The sequence below is a fragment of the Gekko japonicus genome, unplaced genomic scaffold (assembly GCF_001447785.1).
Source record: "Gekko japonicus isolate JY-2015 unplaced genomic scaffold, Gekko_japonicus_V1.1 scaffold1177, whole genome shotgun sequence".
Lineage (NCBI taxonomy): Eukaryota > Metazoa > Chordata > Lepidosauria > Squamata > Gekkonidae > Gekko > Gekko japonicus.
In genome coordinates, this window is record NW_015160874.1 from 109,701 (window position 1) to 130,262 (window position 20,562).

Here is a 20,562-nt window from a genome sequence, read left to right on the forward strand (position 1 = left end):
TAACAAGCTAATCAACCGTCCTCCAGATGCTGCTCTTACTTGACTGGTATACAACTATACACTCACACTCTGCTATACAAAATTATCATACACAATAGTATACTTGACTGTAGTAAAACCTAACCTCACCTACACCAACATTCAGTCCTCCTTACAGCCAATCAATCTACCACTCTCATCACATCAATAGCAGGCTATTTCCTCATTCTTCTCTGCATCCAAACAACATTCACACAACTAATGGCATTCACAATCAAAGTCCTGATGGTTAAGACCACTATCGTCCAGGGAGGGAAATTAAAATCACTTTCCTCCCTGTCAAATGATCTTCTCTTAAACTTGATCGTGATCTTCCGCAACTCTCCACTGGGGGCAGTAACCGGTCTTTAAAGAACCTGCCGCTAGGAACGCTCCACAATCCCACGTTCTCCTTCGCTGTAAGCCAGCCTCCTCCGTTGCAAGCGTCCTCCTCCTCTGTAGATTGGCCCCTGATCTTCCCTGAGCTACGGACCTGAAGCAGAGCCTTGCATTCCTACAGAGGCAGCATACAGTAGTTATCTGCCTTGCTTGCAAAAAAAAACCCATAAGTCCTACTCTGTTCCCCTGATCCATATGAGGCATAGCTGGCACACATTAGTAAGAGCTACTAGAACACCAACCAACCAAAAGCGCACACTGAATTTTGTACTGTTTAATTCCCACTCCCCATTACTGTTGTTTCATTCAGCATAGTCGGCATGTTCCAGGAGAGTCTGAGCACACCTGATGCTGCTACATTGTGAAAACTGAGCATGCCTCTGTCTGGCTGCGTGATCTAAAGGACACTCAGGTTCTACCTTCCCACCAAGAGATTTCTCCAAATAATTTCTTTTAAGTTTTGTCTTTTAGGACCAATTCATATTACAAACTGGCAGAGAGCCAGTTTGGTGTAGTGGTTAAGTGCGCGGACTCTAATCTGGGAGAACCGGGTTTGATTCCCCACTCCTCCACTTGCACCTGCTGATGTGACCTTGGGTCAGTCACAAGCTCTGGCACAGCTGTCCTTGAAAAAGAGCAGTTTCTGTCAAGAGCTCTCTCAGCCCCACCCACCTCACAGGGTGTCTGTTGTGGGGAGGGGAAGGGAAAGGAGTTTGTAAGCTGCTCTGAGACTCCAAGTGAAGGGCGGGGTATAAACCTAATCTCTTCTTCTTCTTCTTCTTCATCAATTGTTTGTATGTGTTAAATCTACATAAACTAGCATTTTCAGTGGTGTATAGGGGAGTTGGGATATTACAGCCTGGTGGCTAAGAATCAGGAAGTCCCTAGTTTCAAAAATGTATCAGATTGCTTTAGGTAAATATGCATGTGTCTCATCCTCAATTCCCCACTTAACTTATAGACACTGTAGTATTGGTACTGAAGTCATGGGAAATGAGATCCATCAATGGCTATTAGCTATGGTGACTAAGTAGATCTCTCCATATTCAGAGAGACAGTAAACCTGGGAATTACTATACTAATTGCTGGCCATGTTGCTGCTTTTCTACAGCTGATTTTGCTGCCAACTGTTATCTTATTGTTGTGATTTTTAACTGGTTTGTAAACCAGTCTGAAGACTTTTTTTTAAAGTAGAAAAGTGGGATACAATTTTTTTAAACAGTCATTCAACCAAAAAGCAGAGTTCATTGTGAAAGCACTCTTTGCAGATCCCAAGAGTGTGCATGACTTGCCAACCAAATAAGCTACAAATGACACCCGATTGGCATACTGAAGCCTCTGCAGTAGCTAATTTGGTCCAACACTGCATGTGCTTGAAGATCCCTGGTTTGCATCAAAAGCAAGGCTCCACTGGGTCTCATATCCCAAGCACAAAACATGTAGTATAATAGTACGAGAACATTCTGCAAATAGGTATCTTGGCATATGCCTTGCTGGCACAGTTAATTTCAGAGAGGTGGCAGTCTGTTGCAGAAAAATAAAGCAGGAGTCCAGTGACACCTTAGACACTAACAGAATACAAGCTCTCCTGGGTCAGAGTTCAGGATGCATAAAGTGTGGATCCACAGCAACTATATTTAAAGTTACAATTAATAAACATTTCTTTCCCCATCTTCTGAACCTCATGCCTTGGCGTTTACTAGAACACTTATTGAAAATACTGCTGCTATTAAAAGAAAGTAATACGTTTTGGTAAATGGATGCCAGTTTGCACTGGCTGACTCTTTCCTTCCCATGTGACCATCGTTTGGAATAATCTGAGGAATGGTACTGCAGTTTCCCTGCAGGGTATTGGAAAATACCCAATGGTCACCTGAGGTATGGTCAAAATCGTTTGCACCCCTGTACTGTCTGAATTCAATATGAAGATGACTTTTAACAGAAACATGAAAAAAGTTTCTGTCCTAAGAAGGCGCGTGTCTATCAATTAGTCTCTCCTCCATAAAATCTGATCAAGTAGATCATACAGTCCATGCTGGCTTTTCTTTGTTGAATTGTTGCATTGAATTGTTGTTTCTTTGTTGAATTGACACTTAGCAGCTGTGACATCTCCCAAACTGTACTTCTTTGACATTCCTGTATCATGCCTGGGTAGCTCTCTATTGTGACTAAGACTATGGACAAAATAAACACAGAGTTGACTCTCAGCACTGTTTGTAGCATGTGGCCTTGCCTTGGCCAGCTACTCCTTCATTTTAGGGAATGGAGGCTGAAGACAAATGAATGAATCCCTTGGTCATTGTTAGCAGTAAGAAGAAAAACCACAGGAAATAAAGAAATGTAGGGTCCAGCAAAGACTGTTTTAACTGACTTCAACACAATTCTGTTCTCTCTTTTCAGAAGGCTGAATCCAACACTGAAAAGGGTATGAAATCCTCACCAGAAGGGACACAGACGTGAGCAGTTTTTTAAAGCCAAAGTTTTAATCAAGTTTTCAAGTTTTTAAAAGCTGTTTATCATTACTTTTAATGCTGCATATCATGTTTCATTACATGTTAATTTTGTTTGTAAGCCACCAATGAATAAGTGTATGGGATAATAACAAGAAAAAAATTAACACTTTTGTATTTAGCACATTTTTAAATCCTGCTGTTCCTTACAGGAGGTCAGGGAGGCAGACATGGTACTTCCCAATCTCATGTTCATCCTTACCAATAACCTTGTGAGGTAGGTGCACCTGAGAGGAAGCAACAGGCCCAAGTTCACCATGAGTTTCATGACAAGCAGCAATCTGAACCTGGATCTTCCAAGGTCTAACTCAACCATCTAATCACTACACCATGCTTTCCTGAATACTCTTCTACCACTGGAGTATTACAACAAAGAATTCACAAAACGTCATTCAGACTTGTTTGAAATTCTCACTGCTGATGGTTTTCAGGTTCTGCTTCTTTTCTCCAGCTAGTGAAACACCATAGCGGGCTAGGTGATGTTGAAAAACAGTGACAAGCGGGAGTTACGGAATATATAAAAAGACAAGTGAGTGGAAAAGGCTTGTACACTTACCCAACTTCACCTCTGCATTTTCTGTTAACAATACATTCTGTCCTTTGATATCCCGATGAATCACATGATGAGCATGGAGATGTGCCAATCCCTGTGTTTTGTTTTTGAAAAGAGTAGATGTAGGGTTCTTTTCTTCAAAAAAAAGTTTGCAACTAATGGGAGTCTTTAACTATGTTACTGTATAACTGTTTTAAAAATCCAGACTTGTAGTCCAATCGTTTCGGAGGTCTTTTTTGTATAACATGTGCAACATGATCAAATGTAGGTATTCTCATAGCATGTTACTCATGCACACTTTGCAAGAACAGAAAGTATCACACTGGTAAAACTCAACTGCTGCTCTTTATGAGGTTATTTTATGTATAGATAGCATTTCTATTACATGCCTGGCCAGATCCAATCTTATAAAAAGGACTATAAAAGTACTGTGGAATGAAATCAACCCATTTGGAGAAATACTGCAAACCTATGAAGAGTAAAACAGTGTACTTTGCCAGAAATATGGGATGCCTTTCTATATAAGGGCCAACTAAAACATCACAACTAATGAGCAAGTTTTTGAGTTCATTAGAACTCGTCTTCAGGCTGAATGTTATGCAAAACAAAACAAAACAGAAAAATGTTGGACGTAAAGGAAAGTTCCAGCCTGCAGATTCCAATGATCTTAGATGAACCATACCTTGCAAACAATTAGGTTAGGCTGATGAATTAAAAAAAAAATTGCAGGCTGCAGATGTAGCATTGTGTTTTAGGTCGCTTACTGTGGTTTAAATATTGTATGTTATTGTGTGTTTTATTGTATTTTAGATCGCTTACTATGGTTTAAATATTGTATTTTATTGTGTGTTTTATTGTATTTTAGCTCCCGGCTTTGCCGCTGTGAACCGCCCTGAGCCTTTGGGAGGGCGGTATAGAAATCTAATAAATAAATAAATAAATAAATAAAATAAGTACCAGGGCTAGCTCCTATTGACTCCTTACTTAGTAAAGCTGGACATCCATTTGAGATAGTGCACTAACACAAAGACTGTCACATTTATTTTTACTTCTGTTCTCCACCCTACAATTAGACTCATGTGTTCCAATTAATGCCAAAGACAGATTCAAATGAAGTCTGGCTTTTATATTCTCCGAGGGAGAGTTGCCATTGCATTTTTGTCCCAGTAGCCTTTGGTGTGACCTAAAATCATTTTACATCTAGAACACCCTACCCTAATTAAGTCTGAATCATACTTACTCTGCTCTGTCTTAACTGTTAGAATATGTAGTCTTGGATTTTCCATCATGCCCAACAATATTCCTTTTTCAACATTCAACTTGAAGAAAAAACTCTCACCACATTAAAACATTTAAGTTGGCTGAAAGAAAATAATTTCCATACTATTAACTAAAAGTATGGGTTGACAGACAGGCTAGCAACAATTTTTGTGAGTGATGACTTCAGTGGACTTGTTTGTAAGGCAGGAATGACCTAACATAAAATGTCCCTCTGTCAGACCAGCCAACAACAGACACATTTGGTGCCATTTTTGTTTTCTGGTTTGGTTCTCTCTCTCTCTCTCTCTCTCTTTCTCTCTCTCTCTTGCATGAAGCTATATTACCAGGACTTTATGCAAACTGCCAAAGTATTTTGCAATGGAACACATCCAAATAATTGGTACAATTTTTGCTATAACAGAAATTACTTGAATCAGAGCTTTTGAGATGAATGATTAATATTAACTGCAGGAAGTATATTTGGCTGGGCTTTGGTATAAACAGAATCTTGAGCCAGGCAAGCTGCTGCCTTGCTGTTATTGATTGCACCATATTTTTAAAAACTAAATGAAAGGACCTAGTATAATTAATATATCACAGGATCAGAACAACACATACATTTTCTCCCATTCTGCACACATTTGACAAGAAGCAGCTAGTAAATACAAGCTAATAAATCAAAGGCCTATATGGTTGGGATCCATCCAATCTTGGAAAGATGAAGCTGCCTGTTTAAGGAAATGATAATCTTGTCTAGGAAGTTTGCAGCTCTTAGTCTTTAGTGAAACCTGCTTTAGTCGTAGATGGATGCTCAGATGACAACCCTGACCAAAAGTGTTCTTACCTGCTTAACTTGTTTATTTTTAAACTGCCTTGAACTAGGGGGTGTGTGTGATGAAAAAAATTAATTTGTTTAGTACATTTTTATCTCACCCTTCCTCCCAGGGGTCCAGGGTAGCTTACATGGTTCTTCCCTGCTCCAGTTCATTTTATCATTCTGACAGAGAATGACTGATCCAGGGTCAAAAAGGAAGGGAATTTGAACCTGAGTTTTTTAGGGATACAAGTCAAGGGGTCAACATTTAAAAGCCACAGGTTCTTCGTCCCTCATATAAAAGACATGTAAAGCTTTGTTTCAGGTGTTTCCACTACTGAAAGTCAAGCTGGTGGCTACCTGGAACAGGACTGTCTCAGTGGTGCCAAACAACTAATAGATTTCCCCCCCTTTAAGGCAGGACTTCCAGGCACTCTTTGGTTTCAAGAAATTGGTGAAAACATTTTTATTCCAACAGAGCTTTAGGAACGGCTTGGTGCATTTACAGTACTTGATCACTTGCTTTTACTGTTGCATCATGAAATGTATTCTTGATTTTGTTGCATACTTTGAAGGACTGTGAACAACTTTAAGAGCAGTTTTGAGTGGAAACATCAACAACTTTTAAAGCAAGATCTTCTGGCATCTGAGTAAGATTTATATGATACTCTTACTTGCCCACGGGAACCCAAGCACGCAGGCACACAAGCGCACCCCTAACAATATTCCACGTTCTTATATATTCTCAAGAATCTAAACCTGACCGCCCAGATTTAGGGTGTTGCTCTTATGTTCTTATACAAACTTTATCCTCAGATGCTTATTTAGGGCCAAATAATTATTTCAAGAAGAGAAAATGCTTGGGCTGGGCGAGTGAATACTAGTAAAGCACTACAGCAGCCCATACTGAAATTAATTCTATTTTGCTCTTTAACATTTGAAACTTTAATACCGAAAAAAGAGAGCACTGTCAACGCCAAAATAAATAAGAGACACCAGCATCAGCATGTAGGGCTTTCTGTTAATCCAGCACCTGGCTTTATGCATCAAAGCATTAAACTTTACTAGCCCTGTAGAACGGATGAATAAAACACATGTTGTATTTCATTACCCATCTCTGTTTCCAGTGTTGCCAATAAAGAGGTGAGCAACCCAGGCTCTATATTTTGACTGGGAAGTTCTCCACTCTGGTGGTTTTTAGGCTGCTGCTGACTATTCACACAGGTATTACTTTCCCCCATGTTCACTGATTGAAGCAACCAAACACCACTCCTTAAAATGGGTCCAAAGCATACAGCCTTTGATAAATGATAATCCACCAGTTGTTTCAAGTTTGATTTTTTTAAAAACTGAATCAACATTTGAGAACTGCAGTTTATTCCTTTCCCACGTCACAAGGTTAAAGTTGTGGACTTCACTGTCAAGCCTATCAGAAGTTTATGCTGCTTTTTAATCTTGCCTGTTTAACTAAATACATGGGGTGTTTTAATTTGCTTACCCTGAGAATTTCTCTAGAGATGTATGCTATCCAGTCTTCCTTCAGAGTACTTCCTTTCGTGTTTTTCACAAGATCTGTAATAGAGCCTGCACCACAAAACTCCATAACGAGCTGTAAAAAGCAGAATACAAAGAAATAATTCAAGAAATAATTCCATAAAAACATAGAAATATCTGTGATTCAACAGCAGAATGGACATGTTTACTACTACACCAAGAGAAAGTTCATATGAGGACACTAGGCAAGCTCAACAACTCATCATGTAGATAATAATACAAATCCTGTTAATATCTATAAAAGTTTATGTCACATTAGTTCATTGGTTTTCTGAGAATGAGATTTCACAATGGTATGCATGATACATGTATACAGAACGAGTAGTGACAGATCTTAACATGCTGGACTAAGGACTTCTGGCGTGTGTCCTGCCTCAGCAAAGGAGTTTATACTAAGCAACCTTTGTAACATTTCTGTTTCCTCTTTCTGCAATTTCTGTTTCTTCATTTCTGCATGAAGTCTCTAGAATGACAAAAAGCTACAGTCATGTTTCCAAACTCCTATTAGCTGTGGCATGTGGGAGTTTTCTGTGTTAGAACTGGACACACACTTCAGACTTGCACTGCAAATGATTTACTTTCTGAGTACAAATTAATAGTAAGAAAGTCGCCTGCCTCCTGTTGTTCTACATGCTGGAAAACAGTAAAGGCCAGGACATGAGTCAATAGGCAGACTATCGGATGGTGGTCAATTCTGTTCTATCAAAAGCAACAGAAAGATTGACTGGATGCTGAGACCACTGGATTCAGAAACACAGCAGAATGACTGATTTGAAGGACACAAGGAAGATAAATTAATCTTGAAGAAACATAACAGAAAGCCTCCTCTTGGGTGAGAGTAACTTTGGGTTCACAGGAAACTTTCATTATTTAATTCCATCACAGCATGTTGGTAGTTATCTTCCAACATGTAGTTTGGACATCACCGAGCAAGATATTCCAGTTGTACCAGCTGTACCTGAGCATTTGTGCATGTAGGTTCTAAATATCTACTCCAACACAGCCTGTTGTAAGTGATAAAATAAATGGCAACAGATGATGTTTTAAACCCTGTAAAACCGAGACTAGCAAGTCATTCTTCTACAGATGGATTATGTTTTATATTTTAACAATTCTTTGAGCTTTAAAGTTACTTACTGTCAAAAAATAATATATAGTTTTTTATTTTCCAAGAAGAAACACCTATTCAACACACATCAAACAACCAATACACCGTAAAGACAATCATAACAAACAATATACAACATTTATACTTTACCACCACCACCCCCCGTGTGAGGATATAGGTTCTATTTTCCAGCTCATTTCTATATTAACCATTCGTACCACACCTCTTCCCAATTACATGTTCCGGTTTTATTCCATTATCCTTAACTTAACAACTCTATATCTTTTTGTTTTAGCCTCCTCTAACTTAACTATGTAATTTCTTTTTTTCTTTCCCCCCCGTTCTGTTTATCTATCTAACTATAACATTTTGACCATGTTTTCTCAAATTGGTTCTCTAGTTTATCTGTCATTTTCTGCTGCTTGTAATATTTTACAAACGATTTCTGTTCTGGTAGGCACCTCTGTTGACTTCCAATTTTTTGCAAATAGCATTCTTGCTGCTACAATAATCAGAATTATACAGTGCACATCTTCTTTTTTATGCTCTCTTGGTGGTATAGTTAACAGAAACAACTCTGGAGTGAACGTAATATTAATTTGTAAGCTTGATTGGATAATTTCGTATACTTCTATCCAATAACGTTTAGTTATTGGACAGTTCCACCACATGTGGTAGAATGTGCCCAGCTTTTTCTGATATTTCCAATATAAACTCGTATATTTAGGATCCATTTTTGCTATTGTCGAAGGTGTAATATACCATCTGTGGAACAATTTGCAAATGTTCTCTTTGTATGATACCGCTCTTGTCACTTATATACTTTTTTCCCAGATCTGTTCCCAGTCTTCAAGATTAATGGTGTGCCCTAGATCTTCAACCCATCTTATCATTACCTTTTAAACTATTTCATCGGCCATTTTATCTTCCAGCAGAAACGTATACATTTTAAAATAAATTTCTTATTTGTATATAGAAGAATCTTGTCCAATTCAGTATATTCAGCATAATAACTTATTTTTTAATCTTGTGTGTATCTCGATTGGATTTGGGTCATTTGCCACCAATTATGGTCTAGCGGTTTCTTCAGTTCTGAATTCTTTTCTAGTACGTGATATATAATTAAGTTTTCTTTTTGGATTAAATTAGGATTTGAAAGGGCTTCTAAAGGGACTACCCATCTCGGGGTCTTTATATAGAAACGTTTTTTAACTTGTTCCCAGACTTTTAATAAGGAGGCTCTAAGCCAATGTGTTTCAAAATATTTGTGTATCTTGGCTTTCTCATACCATGAGAATGCATGCCATCCTACAAGCAAGTCATGCGCCTCCATTTTTAGTAATCTTTCATTTTCCAAGGTTACCCAGTCTCTAATCCATTCCAGCACCGATGCGTTATAATATAGAAACCAATCAGGAAGCGCAAAGCCTCCTCTACTTTGAGAGTCTTGCAAAATTTTCAGTTTAATCCTTGGTTTCCGGCCTTGCCAAATAAAGTGAGCTATTAGTCTATCCAACTCTTTGAAATAATTATAATCTTTTATCACTGGGATGGCTTGAAATAAAAATAACACTTTTGGCAAAATACACATTTTAATAGCTGCTATTTTCCCCATAAAGGATAATTGATACTGGTTCCATTTTTGTAGAGTTTCTTTTATCTCTTTCAACATTTTATTATAGTTATTTTCCATTAGAGAACTTGTTTTGTTAGTAAAGTGCACTCCTAAGTATTTAATACTTTTCGAAACTCCTACTCCTGTTTGTTCTTGCAGATTTTCAGCTTGTGCTTAGTCATATTTTTACCAACATTTTTGTTTTTTTTAAATTAATTTTAAGTCCCGCTAATTTATCATAGTCTCGTATGGTTGAAATCAATTTACTTGCCGAGTCCTGTGGATCTTCCAAAATAAAAGCTAAATCATCAGCAAACGCCAAAAGCTTATATTCTTGGTTTCTCAGTTTCAGTCCTTTAATTTGTTTGTCACTTCTTATCTGATCATTTAAAATTTCTAACGTCAAGATGAACAACAATGGCGACAAGAGACACCCCTGCCTCGTCCCTTTCTGTATTTGGATTGTCTGTGACAGGTCTCCGTTGATATTTATTTTAGCTTCTTGTTCTTTATAAATTCTTGTTCTTTATAAATTCTTTGAGTAAATTCTTTGAGTAAATTCTTTACTTACTGTCAAAAATAATATTTTATTGATTTTTATTATTTTATCACTGCAAACTGCATCAGAAACATGAATATTTTAAATAAACGACTAAATAAGCCTTTAAATGCAGTAAGCCCTATATATTTTTTCCAGTGCTATTACTAGGAAATGGGGAATCAAGCATTGAAAACAAGTTATTTTTGCTGGGAATAGAATGCTTAATAGCAATAGTCATTTCAGTTTTCTTCTTAAGGTTATTCACGTGAATGCATAATTATAAAACATTATTTTGTTCCTAAAATAGGACATTATTTTATTGTTCATTATCAGGCTGCCCTCAAGTAACTACCAAACAGGAAGTGAAAGACGCCTGTGAAGAATCGGCTTACCCACAGTTGATCATCATGCCCTGGGGGACTTTTCTTAATGAAAGCACCATAGTAAGTCGCAATATTTCTGTGATGGGAGTATTTCTTCAACATATTTATCTCCAGTTTGATTTCTTCTTCTTCATCCTTTGGAAAATAAAATTTTAAAAAAGAAAACACTAACTTGCATGCATCTACAGGAGCTTTGGTGATGAACCCAAATATACACACACCCCATTAACCCTAAAACAGCAGCACAATCTTTTGTCATAGTCATGACGTGCAAAAATGGGGGAGGAACAGGCATATAGAGCTATCATTTCTGTACCAACATTTAAAGCTCAGTCTAGGTTTGGCACAGCTTGCTTACACTATTGTGTTAGAGCTGTCTAAGGGTTAAATATAATGGGCTGATCTTAGATTAAAGAAGACATCTCTGTGAAAGAGGATAAATATACGATATCCACACTGGAGGAAAGAGAAGAAAGGGTTAAGTAACCCCTTCCATGGGGCTGTTTTCCCCATCAGATTAGGAGTATAAAGCCGGCTTTAAATGTAAAGAAAAACAAAAGATCTCAACAAAATGCTTATCACTAACCTTCCATGCTAAATCAAATTAACCTCACAAACTGAAAGGAATGGTCTTACAATGTCCATTCAACAGAAGATGTTTGTTAGAAGTGATGGGGTTTCAGTATTCTCTGGATAGTTACTGTTGTGATGCTGGAAAGCTTTTTTCCACACTGCCCTCTAATAGCAAGAATACTACAATAAACTGTATATTTGCAACTATTTTGTTTTTTTTAACAATATGTTTAAAAATATGTAAATCTTTAAAAGCCAAGAAAGAAGCAATTCATTGTGAAAGGCTGGTAAACTCTTGGGAATTTATCAAATGGAGCTGGCATCAACTACCACTTTAAAGCCATTGTGCCCAAAATACTGTACACACATTATTTTTCTCTGCCCATAATGCATCAGCTTTCTTAAAAACAAAACTCATTTCATGACAGCCTACCTTACATCTGAAGATACAATTTCCATGTTGTAAGAGCCCACTGTGCCTAATATCAACCACTACACAGTATTCCCTCTACAAAGGGAATCATAACAAAGAACATTGCTCAAAAATATATAAAATCTAGGCAACAGCTTCTGTGAGGACAACGGTATAATAGAGATGCTATATTTACAGAACAGGTCTTGCCCAAATGCAACAACAAAATGCCCATTTCAGGATATTGTCAGCGTAGTGACATCTGGTGGCTACTGTAAAATGCTGCACTTGACCACTGTCATTAAAATAAAACTCAACACAGTCTAATTAACGAGTTAAACCCATTTTCGTCTACCACTGGTATAATTCATATAATACTACACCTTGAGAATCAAAAATCATTCTCCATTCCCAGCTGTTATACAAACGCTATTTTTAACACTTCCTTTTCTCTTTGAACCTAATAAGTGATTAAAATAACAAACGTAATAAATTACATACTGTAAAAACTGAGAGCTACGGGAAGGCTGGAAAAAAATCTCTCCAAGAAGGTAAATCATGAGATTCAACCCGTTTAATATAATGTAACAAAGACACACTGGAATAGCTCCTTGCATCTAGGAAATATTTACTCTTGTTTATTAGCTCTCATTCATAGAGACCATGTTATTCAAGCATTGCCACAATATTATGATGGATGCAATGGAGTAATTTCGTACATGAGAGACTTTCAATATGCAGTGATATGAGGAGAAATCATACATTTCCTTCTCTGAACAATTCACTGCAGGGAGGAACAGCTCACAGATCATATACAAACTTAGCTTCACATTTGTCCCCTTGCCTCACACTTGTCCCTTAGGTACAGCTGCATCATATGCGCTGGCAGTTTCCTTAAAGTGGTAGGTTTTCAAAGCAGCTTCCTGTCAATGAACTAGAATACAGCCTCAGTGCAACACCTTTTTAAAATTACTAGATTTATTCCATTTTCCAAATAGGCACTCTGGGGGTTTAGAAAAGGAAATGACTTCTCATTTGTGACATGTTTTGACTTGTTCTTTATCCCCCTTTAGGGCAGAGAATATTCTGATGTGGTCTTCTTTGGTTCTCTGATCCTGGTTAGCACCTGAAAACCCATATCTGCATCTCTGTTTCGTATGAACAAAAACAGATAATGGGAACAATATGCCATAACATTTTTACAATGAATATTCACAAGAAATGATGCAACAGTCAACGGCAGAAAAATCTGGGAGTTCATCCAGAACATACACCTATACAGCGGAAGAGAGCGTGGTCAAACTGATCTTCAGCTTGTACTCAGAACATAAGAAAAGCCCTGCTGGATCAAACCACAGGCCCCTCCAGAGCTCAGAGACCAAGGCCCTCCCCAGATGTCGTCTGGTATTCAGAAGTTTACTGCCTCTGAACATGGAGGTTCCTTTCAGCACCATGGCTAATAGCTACTTGTAGGCCTATCCTTATCTTCGTCAACTCTCTCCACCCCGTGCATAATTTTATAAACTTCTACCATGTCCCCCCTTAGTCATTTCTTTTCTAAACTGGAAAGTCCCAGACTCTTTAACTTTTCCTCATATGGAAGGTGCTCCAACTCCCTAATCAACTCCCTAAAGAAAAAAGGCAGACTTGCCAGCAGGGTACATTATCTGATAAAGTAGCATATTATAAAATGGGGGCTAGGGGGACTGGAAGGTCATACTGACACAATTCATGTAATCCACATTAGACGCATCCTGGGGGTTTGCATGGCCTTTATTCCTTCTCATGCAGATTGCCATCTCTGTTTACATATTTCATTTCACCACATTCTGTCATGATGCCTGAATCAGGCAACTATGGCTAGTGCTAACTTCCAAACCATAGTGGACAAGCCATAGGTTAAAACAACTAAGCCAATAAATAGGCTGCAATGCTTCTGAATGAAAACTAAGTGCAATGCTGGAGTTAACCTAGCCTGTGATGTGAGGCAGAAAATTTTCCAATGTTGTATTTTTTCTGAGGAACATTTTCCACACTACATAATGCAGGGGTGTCAAACTTAAGGCCCACAGGCTGGAACCGGCCCGTCCATGGCTTTAATCCAGCCCCCATTGAAGCTCAAGGCTGCCGAAAATTCCCAGGTTCTTCAGGTCCTGAGAAAATGAACAAGTAAGTTAGGGATGGGCATGAATCGTGGAAATGGAGGTCTTTCCCAGTTTGTAGTTCGTGAGGTCCCACGAACTGGGACAAAACCCCCACTTTGCAAAGTGGTTTGGTTTGTGGATCTTCCCTCCGTTCTTTCTGCTGGGGGTGGCTCCCTGAGGCCAGCAGAATGGAAGGGGGAGAAGATCTTGCAAAAGCCATTTAAAGGGAATGTTCCCTTTAAATGGCTTTTGTAAGCCATTTCACCGATCCTTTTCATCCCCTCCCACTTCTAAGGGGGAGCTAGAGGGATCGCTGAAATGGCTTGCATCTATTTCAGCCTAAAGGGAACCGTCTAAATAGTTTTTGCAAGCCATTTCTGCAATCCCTTTCGCTCCCCCCCACTTCCGCTGAAATTGTTTCCAACTGTGAAGGCATTTAAATGCCTTCCCACTTCACTAGCTGAGTGAAGGGATCCTTTTAAATGGTTTTTGCAAGCCGCACTGCCACAAAGGCATTTAAAGAGACCGCAGTCTCTAAATGCCTTCTCTAAGACCCATCGCCGGTGCCAGTGTATGTCCCAACACAAGCAGCATGGACCCACCAGGGAGGTTTGTGGGGCTTGTGAGGTCAGGATGGCACAAACCAAGGTTCATGAACCACAAACCGGGCCCGGTTTATGACAAACTTCAGTTCATACCCACCCCTACTGTAAGTTGCATTGACCATGTATAAGTAACCCTGAACAAAAAATGTAATTTTAATATTAGTAGAAGGATTATTATGACTACCCAAATATCTCATCACTTCATAATGTATTTACTCGAGGGTCATAAAAATAAAGATATTCTCTCCCCTCCCAACAATTAAGGGTTGTGGTACTGTTTCATCTTCAGAAAGCCCCCTCTTTTGAGTTTAAAGGCAAGACATAGTCCGAACTATTTACAGCTACTTGTGGCATGAGAATAAAATGAGAAATAAGGATAAAAAGGGCAAGTGATAACAGGCAGGGTTTTTTTCCCTGGAAGAACAGCAACGTCTGAAGCTATAAGCACTGTGCAAACACATGCTGGAATTGTTCCCATGTACTAAGAAGCCAAAAACACTTGTAGAACAGTTGTTTGTTGTCCCTGACAAAGCAACCACCTGCTGCAATCTTAATAACCATGGGGTATTGTCCTCCCCCCCAATCAGCTTCCACCTTTTCATATGTCACTGTGCCTCAATCCCTGCCTTTGCTGCCTTTGGGTTAACGATATAGTTCCCAGTATGGATTACAAAATACACAGTGAGGGCCAATATATTTTTTCTCCAAATGGAAAGCAAGCCTTTATGGGAACGTTTTCAGTGAATGTTGTGATTATTCTGCATTTATAGGAAGAGACTTTAAGGAAGTGTTAATTGAAACAAGTGATCTGTTTCCAACTGTTCCAGACAGGCATTGCAGAGGCTGTTATACATTACAAAAGATTGCAGAATGTATGCCATTTATCCCACTCTATAGATTGCACTTACACGTCTTACTCCCATAAAACTTACTCCCATAAAATTATCAGAGGTATGGGCAGGTAGGGAGAGTGGTCCATTTTTCCACACTGTAGACTCCTCTTCTATCAGCATGTGTATTACTTGATTTGATTTATTAAATTTCTACCCCGTCCTCCCAGCCACGGCCAGTTCAGGACGGCTCTTCTGACCATTTCATTGTTTCTGATACTTATTGTTATACAGAAAGGATAAGACTTGTCCCTTGCCACAGAAAATGAACACATACTGCTTCTCCATAACATCTGTTTGCATAGACTAAAGCTAAAAACCAGTTACTTAACTATCACCCAGGTGCTTCATGGTCTACTATTTGGGAAATGCTTAAAGTTTCCTTATTCTAAAACTTCCCACAAAAAGAGCCATGACTGAAAATCTTAATCCCTCTCACACACAACCCCTAAAGGTAAAATCTACTTTCCCCACAAGCAGAAGTTGCCTTGACCTATATTACACAGAATTATTGGGAAGCAGGTAAAAAGGCTGGCAAATTCTGGCCTTCATACTGAACAGAAATAAAAAATATGGGTATACTGTGATTAAATAGATTCTGTGAGAGGCTCAAGTTACTCAGAAAAGATTGATCAATAAAGCAGTTCTATTCATTATACAATGTTCTATTTAACAAGACAATCTCAACCTTCTTGGGATTCCCATCGTTAGATAATCAGCAAAAAGCAAGTTTTGACAAATCCATTTACTACATCTGAAACTACATTTATAAAAACTTACAAGACTTCCATCCCAGGTAAGTATCATGTAGAGTAGCATAAAGGCTGTGATAATACACTTGTTTTTTCTTCATCCTGATTGCTCAAGAAAACTGGTACTTTATTACAATTATCAGGCATCCACTACTTAAAAAATCAGGTCAAGAACCACTTTTTCTGTTCTAACTACAGGCCTATACCCTTAATAAAAGTTGATGAAAAAAATCTTTTCTGTTCCAAAGATACAAGGGATTGATCTGCATACTATTAACACTATTTGCTGCTACACAGAATATAGGCCTCATTCCCATACTGATCTTGTGATTGGCAAAGGTGGGAACTGTTGTATACCCCAATGCAGTCCAGTGATGCTCCATATTTAAAAGCTAGTTGAATTAATATTTAGACAAAGGCTTTTTACAGAAAGCTTGGCTATGATGTAGTTACTAATGGCCTGCGATCTGATAGCTGACTTACAGTCCATGGCATTGGCCAGGAATTCTTTCTTTCATCTATTCTGTTTCATCTGGCTTTAGGTCCCCTGACAGGTACTATCAGTAAACTATAAATAGTAATAGCATTATATGGTAGAACGAGTATAATCTCACATTATACACTGATGATGTATTAGTGTTAGTCATAACACTTATACGTTGAGCTTTAGCCATGGAGCCTTACCAATGATTTCAGGGAGGTTTAACTGGATCATGTTACCTGGACAACTCATGCTTTCTATAGCAGGGCTAATATTACCCAGACCACAGAGGGAATAGACTCTTGATTTTGAATACAGAATCCATTACCTATCTAGGTTCTAACATTCTTAGAAGCATTGACTTCATAGTTAAGATACAATGCACAAAAATAGTACTGCATCAGTGAAAAAGAAGCAGTGACAGAATAATAATACACAATACAGTGAATACACAGTGGTTTGGTCCATGCCTCTTTTTCCAAAGCAGCCTTGAGCCATAAGGAAAGGTGGCATAGAAATGCTTTAATAAATAAACGAGTGCAAGAAGTTGTGGTGGCTACAAGAGGGGACTGGATGAACATATGGAACAGAGGTCCATCAGTGGCTATTAGCCACAATGTGCAAAGGGAACACTCTGTCTGGGGCAATGATGTTCTGTCTTCTTGGAGCTTGGGGGGGGAAACAGTGGGAGGGCTTCTGGAGTTCTGGCCCCACTGGTGGACCTCCTGAGGGCACCTGGGTTTTGGCCACTGTGTGACACAGAGTGTTGGACTGGATGGGCCATTGGCCTGATCCAACATGGCTTTTGTTATGTTAAGAACAACATAAAGTATGCCCTTGATCAATTTTCCAACATTCTTAGAAACATTCACTTTATAGTTAAGAATAACATGAAGGATGTCCTTGATCATTTTTTCAGCATCTAGTTAGATTGGCTTATTTGACTAGGACAGCAAGATCAAAACTCTTAAGATGAATGAGTTTCCGCATATAACATATATTTTGAGGGGTGTTCCAGTCTATACTTTCCCTTGTTTGTTGTTCTAAAAAGACATGAAAATAAACATGTATATGGGGACCTGTTGGGTAAACTTAGGATTGCTTATAAACTATGGATAAGTGGTTTTTAATTTTCCTAATATGCATTTAGCCTTCCTATTCTCAACATCAGGTATAGACTTTTGAATATTTCTATTAAAACCAGCTGCAAGATGGTGCACCCTTGCCCAAACCACGGTTGCTTTTGTTCCACAGATTTAAATGGCAGAGATTTCACAACATGCTTACTTCACTGATTTAATTTCCACTGAACTCAAAGAGTTCAACTTTGGGTGGGCTATGTGGGTAAAAGCACGTGACTTGCCTATCTTGTTTATAGCAATCAATCAGTAAAAAAGAGATTGAGTTCTTTCACATGTGCTGCAACTCGGTTTTATCAGGGGCTAGCTGCAGCATGCATAGTACTCTCATTCTGCCGTCATTCCATTGGCTGCCCATAAGCTACCAGGTTCGATTCAAAAATGTTGCACAGGTTCCTAGGAAAAAGAGTATTGATGACATACCCACAAGCTTTGCCATCTGCCGTTGGCTGGCTACTCCTCTCTCCTCCTATTTAAAACCCTCCTCAAAACTGATGCACTTGGTTCTACAAAATAAAAACCATAAGTTTATCTTGCATTAACCTACATTAGCCTGGGAATGCTTCTGGTCAGCAGCTAATGGGGCACAGTTACAGAGCAATATAGCAGTGGTATTCACTCTGTGGCTCTGAGAGCCATATTTGCAATTACCAGCAACCAAAGAAGCCCCACCAAGCACACACAAACAATAATACAATATAATTATTAATATTGCATGTTATCTGTAACTTCTTAAAGTTGTTACCAGAGTACCTCTGTGCGTGTAGGGTTCTGCCACCCCACCACTGCTGAACTTTAGCCAGCCCTTCTGTCTCTGATTCCCTCTCAGCCTTTCACTCAGCAGACAGGGAGAGAGAGACTGCCAAGGTGCCCAGAAGAGGATCAGCTGGCTGCAGAGATAGGGACGTAAAACTACCACCATTCTACTATGAACGGCCTGCTCTTTTCTTGGGTGGCTGCCCAACAGGTTTTACTCTCTCTTCTCTGCAGTTGGCTTCCTTCCTTCCAGCTGTTGCCTCAGCGCTGAGATGTGAGTACTGGGGGTTGGGGGCTGTTGGAGGAGGCAGGCCCTTCACTTCCATTCCCGGCATGAGGTCCACAGCTCAGGGAGGCCAACCTCAAGCCTTACAACCAGGCAGTGACCTTGCTCACTCTCCTGGAACATGGGAAGGATCTCACACTGGGGAAGAGCAACAGTGTGGCTCCCAAGGCACTGAGTATCACTGGTTTAGATTATCTGACCAGGATTTGGACACCTGGGTTCAAATTCCCACACCGTTGTAAAGCTTATTGGGTAAATTTGGCAAACTCATTTTTTTCAGCCTAGTCTATCTCACAAGGTTGCTGTGGGAATATAGAAAGGGGAAGGAAGAACCAGGAGCGCTGCCCTGAGTATCTTGGACAAATGGCGGGATAGTACTAGACAGGAAAAAAAATACATTTACAGCTGTTTTAGCATCAAATGTTGCTAAAATGGTCCAGAAATGAGAGCAGTAATCCACAATTCTTTGTGACCAACCCCATTGATTTTTAACATTATTTTGCACTATATGAAAGACTTCTTGTGTCCTGATTTCCCTGAATTAGTAGGAAGGTGTTCCCCTGCTGGTCCAGGAAAATGTTCTTGGCATAACTTCACTATGTACAAAACCACTTTCATACAGCTGCCAGAAAAGAAAAGGGGGTTATAGTCTTGGACCAGGTGTTTGTGGCACTGCAGCTGCCAAGCGTACACAGAAACCTCTTAGCCGAGATGGGATGGTAAGTGAACAATGAACAGAGTCACAAGGTGTTAGTGTCCATCCATCACAGACATGACTTCATAGAGAGCAATTATAGACAGAAGAGTTGCTGACAGTCAGCAGTCCTCGACAATTACTGTACATGGCTGAGAACAATCGCATACAAAGGGAACTTTGATTAGACAGACAGAAGAAAACTCGCACCTCTAGCAGGCTTATCACAAGCATGCTCACATTTTTAGGAGTATACAAGCTAAGCACTCAGGTCTCATTGATTTCCAAGGGAAGGACATGCTCAAGTCTTTTTGATCAAGGAGAGGAGAAGCTTAACAGCTGCACAAATTTAACTAGATTGTGTGCATAGTTGTTGTAATAGAGGGGCTGCATTGTTACAGTTTTGAAGTGAATTGATTTTTAAAACTCAGGTCTTAAACTTTACTGTAGGAGATCAAAGTGAAAAGTGGTGTGTAATTCCCTATGTAAGAGCTACACTTCCTGTCCCTTGTGAGTATTCCATGACCTGCATCTTCTAATTCATGAAGATCTTCTTGCTTTCCTCTACACTTTTTAATTTTTAACCTCTCTCTGACCTCAGAAGAATTCCCTCATCCCCCTCCAACACAAAATACAACATGGCTATACTTGCTATTTAGCATCACAATGTCAAAAACCTATCAAGAGGAGACAGGGAAAGGGAGCTTTACCTAAAAATGAATTAAATTATCCTCGTTTATCAACAGCTAAAGTCTCAGAAGCCTTGTGGAATGGGTTCCTTCCACATAGCCTTTCACTAACATACTACCAATTTTGTCTTGTTGATCATGGTAGGTATTGTTTGCAAGTGATCTCTCTATATAATAATTCTGCTTTGGAGTGGCAACATTCCATGCACTTCCTCAGCCATTGGCCCGTCAGCCGCCACTCAAGAGTACTCGCATGCCATTGGCCAGGTGCTGGGTCTGCTCCCCTTCCCCGCCCACTCCCCCTTCAGCCACTGTGCCCTGTCAGAATTACTGGCAAATGGCTTTCTCTCTTGACTCAGACGCTTCTCCTGATTGCCTCCTGTGTG

At 39.3% G+C, this 20,562-nt stretch overlaps 1 protein-coding gene across 2 annotated transcripts in view; it reads right to left on the minus strand.

Moving 5' to 3' along the window:
- Positions 1-20,562, minus strand: part of MAP4K4 (mitogen-activated protein kinase kinase kinase kinase 4) — a 190,176-nt gene that overhangs the window by 62,584 nt on the left and 107,030 nt on the right. For both annotated transcript variants that reach the window (XM_015422706.1, XM_015422700.1), the window contains exons 4-6: positions 10,765-10,890; positions 7,053-7,163; positions 3,484-3,574 (exon numbers count right to left, since the gene is read on the minus strand). In XM_015422706.1, the coding sequence (XP_015278192.1) occupies positions 3,484-3,574; positions 7,053-7,163; positions 10,765-10,890 (328 nt within the window). The remainder of the gene's footprint in view (positions 1-3,483; positions 3,575-7,052; positions 7,164-10,764; positions 10,891-20,562) is intronic.